The 10,290-nt window shown below is 38.7% G+C and overlaps 1 protein-coding gene across 5 annotated transcripts; it reads left to right on the plus strand.

The window, feature by feature from the left end:
- Nucleotides 1-781: 781 nt before the first annotated feature.
- LOC149829903 (inositol transporter 1-like) lies at nucleotides 782-8,514 on the plus strand. Of its 5 annotated transcripts, XM_090016158.1 has the most exons (8): nucleotides 790-850; nucleotides 1,506-1,578; nucleotides 1,700-1,871; nucleotides 4,784-4,854; nucleotides 4,955-5,290; nucleotides 5,914-6,021; nucleotides 6,565-6,750; nucleotides 7,736-8,514. In XM_090016158.1, the coding sequence occupies exons 3-8, from the start codon at nucleotides 1,736-1,738 to the stop codon at nucleotides 8,414-8,416; spliced, it is 1,518 nt and encodes a 505-aa protein (XP_089872284.1). In that variant the 5' UTR covers nucleotides 790-850; nucleotides 1,506-1,578; nucleotides 1,700-1,735; the 3' UTR covers nucleotides 8,417-8,514. The 5 variants fall into 5 exon arrangements, with proteins under 5 accessions (XP_089872286.1, XP_089872284.1, XP_089872282.1 ...); XM_090016160.1 differs by having other exon boundaries at nucleotides 782-1,871; nucleotides 7,736-8,133; nucleotides 8,304-8,514; XM_090016156.1 differs by having other exon boundaries at nucleotides 798-1,578.
- The last annotated feature ends 1,776 nt before the right edge of the window (nucleotides 8,515-10,290 follow it).

A 10,290-nucleotide genomic window follows, 5' to 3' on the forward strand; every position in this document is an offset into this window, starting at 1 on the left:
TCCCAAGACATTCCTTCATACACACATGAACACGCGAATTTGTGTTTCGGGGAGAACACACGACACCCGCCCTAGTGCGATGTGTCCCCTTTTTTAGAACTTTTCTTGGCTACCTATTGTAGCCCACCCTGTTTTCTTCTGCAATTTATTTAGCAAACCATGTAGGAGCTTCCTTGTGCATGGAAGGTCCAGCAATTTAGGTTCCTTGGTAGGGTCTGCTTCCTCTTTCTTTTGTTTTTCTTTTAATTGCGTGTGGACATTCATTTTCTCAATCAGCAAGCACCCCACCGGGGCGGGGGCGGGGGACAAGGTCTTCACCCCCGCCCTGTTTCAAAATCTGAACCTTCATCCCCGCACTGTGATGGATTTTAACCACCATCCCCGTTTCATGTCCTCCATCCCTGGTCCAAACGGGGTGAGGCGGGGCCCGTTTCCCCTCGGTCTATAGTCATTCCTTAAAGGATTGGGGATGGGCCGGGGTGGGGAAAGGCGGGGATTGAGACGGGGACGGGGCAGGGCGGGGGAAAGGGTAAGTTCATCCCCGCCTCGAGTGCGGGGATAGGTTTCAACCTTCATCCCCGCCTCCATCCCCGTTTCATGCCCTTCATCCCCGGTCCAAACGGGGCGAGGCGTGGCGGGGTCCCAGTATCCCCCGGTCCACTGCCATCCCTAAACCCCCCGCCCCCCCCCCCCCCCCCCCCCCCCCCCCCCCCCCCCCCCCCCTTTATCTGTTTGTTGTCAAGTTGATGCTTTAAATAATAGTCCGTTAGCATCTGGTGGCTCATCTTTGTTGGGTTTTTCTTCTGCTTTCTTGGGTTGGTTTTCTTGTTGGTGGCAATAGAGTTTGTAGGTATCTGTTTTTTTTTAATGAATTGAAGACCTTTCTTGCTGGATTCTCTGATTTTGGGGTGTCTTGTGAAAATCCTATTTTTGTTGGGTTTTCTCCGGGAACCAAGCGGGTGAATTTTGGGATTTTGTTAAGTGATGGCCCGTTTGGATTGAACTCTGTGCGCTTTCGGTGTTCCTTTTCTTTTGTTCATATTTTAGGTTGGAGTTGTAAAGGGTTTCAGGTTTTTTTTTTGTGAGTTGAAGATCCAACTGATCCAATTCGAACATCTTGGTTCTGCATTTTTTCCCCAAAATAATTGGCTTTTTGGGGTTTAACTTCTGAAGCAAAGCTGTACCATTTCGCGTTTTTGATGAATTGAATCAAAGGCGCGATCTGTCAAAACTCCTGCCATTTGGGTATCTTGTTTGCAGAAAGAATTGAGATAGATTTTCTGTATTCGTTTTTTAAAGAACTCTGATTTTCTAATGAAATAGCCAACTCGATGAGTTCATAAATTGCTGGTGTTCATCTATTGAAGCAGTTGTACAGTTTTTGGTTTTTTCCTTGGGAGTCCATCTTTTCTTTTTGTAAGAATCAAAAGATTTCACTGAAGTTGCTGTAAGATCTTAGGTACTTGGTTTCTAAAATCACTTGTTCTTTCCCTTGTATCATTCAGAGCCTTACTTCCTAGTCCCTTGAGTTTTGCTCCAAGATTGACCGCACAGTTGATTCGATTCTTGGCATCTCGGGTATTTCGTTGCAACAAAATGATAGTTTTCTGTGATTTCTGTGATTTCTGTGTTAGTTTTGGGAGTTCTTGAAAATATTCACCATAATTGCATTGTGGGTTATGTGGATATGCAAAGCCAGTGATAATTCAGAGAGAGTGGGATCGGGAAATACAGGATGACGCTGCCTGGTAGTTCAGGGATGTTGGATCCTCCTCCTCCAAGGGAAGTCATGTCAGTTTTTAGTAATCGTTATGTGCTTGGATTGACTCTTACTGCTGGTATAGGTGGTTTGTTATTTGGCTATGATACAGGTATTTCTCCAAGTATTTATTTTGGTCCTCCCATTAATGTGTTCTTTCTCCTTGTTATGTAATTTATGCTTTTGAGATTTTAAGATGCTTCAAGGGTTGCACTATATTTGGCATTGTAGAGAGCAAAACTTTTCCATGATCTTTGAGCTGACTAGTTTAAAAAGCAAATAATATAAATTGATATCAAAACATGCTTATTTGCTTGAGGGGTGTGAATGGACTGAAGCAGTTTCCAGTAATTCTCACATGAGGGCGACTATTAGTTTTACTTTTTCAATGAAGGGATAAGAGTTGAAAAAGAGGAGAAAATTTTAGACTTTTTTATTTTTATGCCTAAAGTTAAATAGAAAAAAAGATCTTTGCGTTTCACTATTGGTTGTGCATGCCGTGTAAAAAATTCATTAAATAAGTTAATGTTTCTTCTTCTTTTTCCTTGACATGAAATAGAAGTCTGGCAGACAAAATCCAATTTCCACTCATTATGGTTTCTTAGCCCATAAAGAGATCGATTTGGGAGACTAGGTTGGCTGGATCTCTTGATTTTAGTTGCTTGTCAGCTCCACTGGAAGGTTCAGTCCAAGTAAATGATAATAAATGTTTATCTCCTGAATTGAACCGTCTCTAGTGGCTCTAATAATTCATTGAGTTGTTTTTTATTTCTTAGCTTGAGGTAAATGGAGTTTGCACAAGTGTTGTCTGAGTTGCCAACCCGAACTAGTGTTAATACACTAGTTGAAATCCGATCTATTGTTCTTGTACAACAACAACAACAACAACGCCTTCATCCCAAACAATTGGGGTCGGCGATATGAACCAAAAAGAAAATCATTTTGGGTCCTCCACATGAATCCTTCTCCTCCAATCATTTCTATCCAATGTCATGTCCTCGGTGAGGTTCAAAGCATTCATATCCTTTCTTATCATCTCCATCCAAGTCTTCTTAAGCCTACCCCGACCTCTTTTAGCTAATAGATTTTCCCATTTCTCCATCCTTCTAACCAGAGCATCATTAGGCCTTCGCCGAATATGCCCAAACCATCGTAAACGATTCTCACTCATCTTATTTTCAATGGATGCAACGCCCACCTTCTTACGTATTTCCTCGTTCCGAATCTTATCTTTTAGTGTATTTTCACACATCCATTGAAGCATACGCATCTCAGTTACACTCATTTTTTGCAAGTGATGTCTCTTGGCAGCCCAACATTCCGTACCATATAGTAAAGTGGGTCTAATTGTCGTCCTATAAAATTTTTTCTTCAACCGCAATGGCATTCTACGATCGCACAACACTCCAGTTGCACTTTTCTATTTCATCCACCCAACCTTAATCCTATGATTTACATCACCATCAATTTCTCCATTCTTTTGAATGATAGATCCTAAATATTTGAAACAGTCATCCACCGCTATTTGTTGCTCACCAAGCTTCACTACACTCTCATCACTACTTCGTTGCTTACTAAACCGACATTTCATATATTTTGTCTTACTCTTACTCAACGTAAAACCTCTTGCTTCCAAAGTCTGTCTCCATAATTCTAACTTAGCATTAACCCCAGCTCTAGACTCATCAATCAAAACAATATCATCAGCAAACAACATACATCACGGCACATTTTCTTGAATTGATCTCGTAAGTTCATCTATCACTATAGCAAGAAGGAAAGGGCTTAATGTAGATCCTTGATATAACCCAACCGATATAGGAAAGTTGGTTGTCACCCCTCCATAAGTATGGACATTGGTTACTACTCCTTCGTACATATCTTTAATTATACTAATGTACTTGAGAGAGATATCTTTCTTCATCATTGTCCACCAGAGAACATCCCTAGTTACTCTATCGTATGCCTTCTCCAAATCAATAAAAACCATATGCAAATTTTTGTTCCCCTCTCTATATCTCTCAATAAGTTGTCTAAGAAGATGTATAGCTTCCATAGTTGATCTTCCAGGCATAAAACCAAATTGATTCTCCGATATCATGACCACCTTCCTCAACCTATACTCAATCACCCTCTCCCAAAGTTTCATAGTATGACTCATGAGTTTTATACCACGACAGTTTGCGCAATCTTGTATATCACCCTTATTCTTATAGAGAGGCACCAAAGTACTCTTCCTCCACTCATTATGCATCTTATTTGTCCGCCAAATCTTGTTAAAAAGATTTGTCAACCATACTAAACCTTTCTCCCACAAGCATTTCCAAGCCTCGATAGGTATACCATCCGGGCCAACTGCTTTTCTGGATTGCATTTTCTTCAAAGCCTCTGCAATTTCTTTCTTTTGAATCTTGCGCATGAAGTCACGATTCATTTCATGTAAAGGAATGGAGAAGTCGCCAAGATCCTGGGCATGCCTTCCATTAAACAGCTTATCAAAATAATCTTTCCATCTCTCCTTAATCTCCTCATCTTTAACTAAAACCCTTTGTGTTTCATCTTTGATACATCTATTGTTCTATTGTTCTAGGGCATGCCTTTCATCTATTGTTCTTGTAGAGATACAAATTATAGAATTACTATATTCTCGTTTCCATTTAGTCTTCATGCATAACTGATGTCTTACTGATTGCTGAAAAGTAAGTTTTGCTGGAACTAACTGACGTAGCTCTGTTTTTATTGATTATAAACGCATGAAAATAGTTCTTCAGAATTTCAATTTAGATAGCAGCTTATCATTTATCTGATCAAACGTACAAGTCATTTCTAACGTAGAAGAAAGCTATGGTGGAAATTTCACAACCAATTGGGGAGGATATCTTGAACATGTATTGAATGATGTACTCCTTTTTTCCCCTCTTCTTTTTTCTTTTTCAAGCTTGTGTTGACTGTCTTTCAAGGAGTTTGTATGTGTTCTTTCCATTGCCTCTTGAGACTTGATGCTATTCAAACATTTTTTTGCAGGTGTTATTTCTGGAGCCCTTCTTTACATCCGTGATGATTTTGAAGTGGTGAACAGGAGCACCTTTTTACAGGTTAAACTTGTGTTTCTCCTTTTTTTCCATTTTTCTTATGGTGATTGTGTATCAGTGAAGATGTTTTTGTTTCTGACTACCTTGTTTATGAACTTTTCAGGAAACAATTGTAAGCATGGTCTTGGTTGGTGCCTTCATCGGTTCAGCTATGGGGGGTTGGATAAATGATGTTCATGGGCGTAAAAAGGCTACCCTCCTGGCTGACATGGTCTTCATTGTTGGTGCAATATTCATGGCTGGTGCGCCAAATGCATATATTCTTATTTTCGGAAGGTTCCTTGTAGGCTTGGGTGTTGGCACTGCATCTGTTACTGCTCCTGTATATATTGCAGAAGCTTCTCCTGCTGAAATAAGGGGAGGGCTTGTCAGCATGAATGTGTTGATGATTACTGGTGGACAATTTCTTTCCTACATTGTGAATCTTGCATTTACTGAGGTTGGAGACCAATACATGATTGTCTTTCATTTTTTTTCGTCATTAGCATAAGACAAGAATCTTTCACTAAGTAATCACTTTCACTTTTTTTTAGTCATCAACAAAGAGAACAGTTTGGTGCTGTTGTTAGAGTTTCATCATAGCATGCGTACTTGTATCTAGTCTGAGGATTTTTGTTTGTTTTGTATTCAACTTCTCTTTTTCCTTCTTGTTGAATTAACCATCTTTTTGTATGTTATTATAAGTGGTCTGTAAGGTTTAATTGAGGCCTTAAATGTTTTGCAAGTTTGAATATGTTGTTTTCTCCACTGCATTATTTGAAAGCCCTTTCTTTTGAATTCTGCATTAGATTTTCACTATGTTAGCTCTCCATCTCCTTAACTTTGCTGGATTGTTTCTATCTTTGTATTTTCTATTGTCCATGGATGGCCGCGACAACTTGTCTTGAAAGAACCACCCAGTTTACTACTGAGCTACTTTGTAAGGTTGACTTAAGTGAGAATGAGTAGAATAAAAAAGGATGTCTCCTACCTTGAAGTAACTTGCCACAGGAAAAAACAAATATGTGTCATGGTATTTTCTGTGCATTACATATTCTCTCATATGGTTTCCGCTTCTAACAGGTCCCTGGAACATGGCGCTGGATGCTTGGGGTCTCTGGTATTCCAGCTGTCCTGCAATTTTTTCTGATGCTCTTCTTGCCTGAGTCCCCACGCTGGCTTTTCCGTAAGGTAAAACCTTAAGCAAATTATAGTTGTTTGGTTGTCTTATATACCCATATCTTAGCCACTACAGTTGTGGATCATGGGTTCTCAGGCTCTTGGTGATTGTGATAAGATCATTTGGAACTAGACACTTGACAGCGGGGGTACTGGTTGCAAGTCATGGGTTGCAGGCCAAAACCGACCTTGGTAATGTGCCTCAAGTCATGTACACTCAGTAGAAATTTTCAGATGTTTGTGCCTGCAGGAATATCCATCTCTGCAGAGGGAGAGAGATAGGGACTATGTCACATGGATACGTCTGCGGATACAGGGATATGACCATTTTTATGAAATTTCCAGTATGACTTGGATATGAAGGGATATGGAACGGCAGCCAAATTGGAGTGTCCGTGTGACATAGGGTAGGGATCTCAGAATCTGGTTAGTCTTGGAGATACATTAGGCTACAAACTAGTGCATCACTATTCTGGTAGTTTGGACCATGTATGGATTAAAAGTTGCATAAGCATAGGCTTGTTCTTGTTTTAAATGGTTGCTTCATGTGCACAGGATAAGAAGGCAGAAGCTATCACTATACTTGGAAAGATATACAGCCCAGACCGCTTAGAGGAGGAGATAGATGTACTCTCTAATGCTTCAATGGATGCTTATCAACAAAAGAATAGTGTAAGATACTGGGAAGTTTTCATGTCAAAGGAGATCAGACTTGCACTTTTGGCTGGTGCAGGACTCCAGGTATGAATGCTGCCAACAAAACAAAAGTTTTATTTCTCTTTTTCAAGATTGTCTGCCACAGGAAGAGGAAAACAAAGCCAAAAAGCAAAAAGGGATAACCTGTATGCCGAGATGTTCTATGAGTGTTCTCTTATGACTTCCCAGACTGTTAAAATGTGATACCTTGCCTGAATTTAAAACCATAGTTAATGAATAATCGGAAATACTCTTGTTCCCCCTTTAGCAACCTTAGTGAAAGCCGCTTTTTACCTAGTTACATGTGCTTTGGGACACGTTTGGTTTTTCTCTCTCTGTACGGTATGACTAACACAATAATGTCCTTGGGCCTTATCTGATATTATCAGTTATATAGTTTCTAGATTACTTCACTTTTTCTATTTTAAAATATGACATAGTACGTGAAAGGAAAAGAACAAAGGGCATTTAGTGTTTATATCAGACCTAGGAAATGAACAAAGACAATTATTTTTTAACTGTTGTCTAATAAATTTGGTGTATCCTCTGGTTACCAGTTGTCAGATATCCCATTCATCAAATGGTTTATAATTTCTAGTACGACGTAATGATTCATTACAAAAGTTGTACCATACTATGGTTTGTAGTTGTTGCTGGTTATGGCGAGTTTCTTCTTTGGTAGTAGTGTTTATCATTTGCATTCCAAGCAAACTTTCCACTAGGAGCTTCCTACAGTTTATTAGGTCATTCAACAATAGAATGGAAAGTTATTCCATGTAAATAAGGACAGGGTAAAATAGTCTGGACTGTTCTCATTCCTATGCCATAGAATTCTTTAATAGCTCAACTGGTGCCAGAGAGAGCATAAAAGGGTTTGTCATCTTATTTTTTAATGAGAAAATTGTTAGGAATCGTTTTTTGCTTGGGAACATCTTAAATTTCTGTATCACTGAGGGGAGAAAAAAAGTTTCTAGTTAGCACAAGGGGGATTTCCACCTATCTACTCTCATTTTTGCTCATTTTTCTACAGTCTTTTCAGCAGTTCACTGGAATTAATACAGTGATGTACTACAGCCCTACCATCGTGAAGATGGCTGGTTTTAATTCTAATAGGCTGGCACTGTTTCTGTCAATGATAGTTGCTGGGATGAACGCGGCAGGAACAGTTCTTGGAATATATCTGATTGATCGCTCTGGAAGGCGAAAGTTGGTTCTTATTAGCTTAAGTGGTGTATTTGTATCACTTTGTCTGCTCTCGGGTGCATTCTTCTTGCAGTCATCTGGGGCATCCATTAATGTTACCTTGAGCAGTAGCAACAGTAGCGATGGGTGGTTTGCAATCATTGGTTTGGTTCTCTATATTGCTTTCTTTTCACCAGGAATGGGTCCAATTCCATGGGCTGTAAATTCAGAGATTTATCCATCAAGGTATCGAGGGATCTGTGGAGGAATATCAGCAACTGTGAACTGGATCTCCAACTTGATTGTCTCAGCAACCTTCTTATCGGTTGTTGCAGCAGTAGGGATGGCTGGAACATTTTTTATGCTTGCTGGAGTTGCAGTGCTTGCTCTCATTTTTGTGTTTGTTTTTGTGCCAGAGACTAAAGGCCTAAGTTTTGAGCAGGTGGAGAGGCTGTGGAAAGAAAAGGCAAACGATAGTTCTAGCCATCTGCAATGCCTTTTGGAAGCAGGTCAAGGGCCTAATACTTGAGGTTGCTCTCTTTTATTTGGTCATATAAGAAAATCCATCGACTGTATGCCAAACAGCAAACTAATTGAATGTATAAATTAAGAAAACGATTCCCTTCCCATGCTTGTGTGTGTGTGTTTATACACCTCTCTCTCTCTCTCTCTCTCTCTCTCTCTCTCTCTCAATATTTCCTGTTGGATCTATATTCAAAATCAATCCATTTGTACACTGCATGTAAGATACGTTTTAAATCCGTTTTAATTATTAAAAAAATCTAATTTTACAGACTTGATGTTACCATATAAAATTCAGATTTGGAACCAAATCTACTTCATTGGATTGATGTTCTCAGATTCAGACTTGGACTTGCTGCTTGAAAGATTGATCACAGAGAGACCTTTCACATAGAATACCATTGAGGTGCTTATCTGCTTCCTGCTTCTCTCGTTGCAAAAAAAGAGGGACCTTTCCTGCCAACCCAGAGAGAGAGAGAGATCTTTCCTCATGGATTTTTTGTAACTGAAAGAATTTCTACAGTAAACCTATCAAGTGACAATATAGCATATACAGCTGCCCGAGAGAATCACACTTACCACTAATCACCCATATTTAGCTACTTCAAGAAACTCAGTTACAGGGATAAAGGTCTTGTTCCGATCAAGATTAATCTTCCAATTTCTTGTTTGACTCAGATAAGACAACATCAAGTCATGCATGTGGTTCCCTAGTTATGGTTCACCCTGAGGCACCTAAGCAGAAAATTTGGCGTACGATGTGGTATTACTCCCTACTTGGTTAGGACAACGGGCAAATCCGTCTCTTTTAGGTAGTGATTTTCTTGCAATTTAACATAATTTAGTTAACAAAAAATGACTGTACTACCCCTAAGAATAATGGTATTTTACGCATCCACAAAATATCACAATATTCTTCACATGCCCACCCACCTGTTTTTAGCTGGATTTGTGATCATTTCTGACAATTTTACTCTATCTAAGACATAGAAGCAACTTTCACTTTAAACGATCTAGCGAAGGTTACGGTAGAATAGCGAAATTGCAATAAAATAGTGAAACTCCTAATCGTGAAGAGAACCAACAAAAACAAATGTTTTCTACTTCATTCTATTGAATATATATATATATATATATATATATTCTTTTTGGTTCAAGTGGGGTCGACTAGAGAGGACGCCCCTCTCTTTAATGCATTAACTCTCCTTCATATTCTAGTAGTTAATATATATACTAATGCATCCCTAAGTATATACTATGTACATATCTCATACATTATGAAATTTATCTTATGTATTAATTGTATTACTACTTTTACCTTATGTTACATCATAAATTTCTGGATCCATGTTAGATCCAGTCCTATGTACATCGATTCATACTCATATCTAAAAGTCATTTTGGATTTCGAACATTGGGATCCAGATCCAATTACCAAAATCTGACCCATACACTTCTACTATATATATATATATATATATATATATATATATATATATATTCCTACTTTCGAATCTCGGATTTAATTACCTATGCACTAGATCCAAGTACTGGATCCGTTTCTCAAAGATAGTGGATTTTAGATATTTTCGGTATTGGCTAAAGATTCAATTCCCAGTAGTTTTGAATTCGTGAAATTAAATTTTTTAAAATTCCTTATAAACCTTTAGTTGATATTAACCTTTCACAAATTATTTTCAAAATACTTAAAATTTGTCTAAAAAATTGTTGGTCTTACAGTTGGGACTCTGCTCTAGTACGAAGAAACAGATAAGGGTAAAGGTGTGGCTAAAAAGTTCTTGGAACAATCTGTCTTAGAAGAAGTCAAACATTTCAATGAGATTTTGAAAACTATAATGCTAGGTCTATAACAACAATTCT

Source organism: Nuphar pumila, chromosome 8 (genome assembly GCF_984573655.1).
Source record: "Nuphar pumila chromosome 8, dmNupPumi1.hap1.1, whole genome shotgun sequence".
NCBI lineage: Eukaryota > Viridiplantae > Streptophyta > Magnoliopsida > Nymphaeales > Nymphaeaceae > Nuphar > Nuphar pumila.

Excerpts from the sequence above, each read along its gene's own strand:
- LOC149829903 (XM_090016158.1), top strand. The coding sequence starts at position 1,736 with ATGACGCTGCCTGGTAGTTCAGGGATGTTGGATCCTCCTCCTCCAAGG. Across the intron at positions 5,291-5,913 it reads TGAATCTTGCATTTACTGAG|GTCCCTGGAACATGGCGCTG; the intron begins GTTGGAGACCAA and ends CGCTTCTAACAG. Across the intron at positions 6,751-7,735 it reads TGGCTGGTGCAGGACTCCAG|TCTTTTCAGCAGTTCACTGG; the intron begins GTATGAATGCTG and ends ATTTTTCTACAG.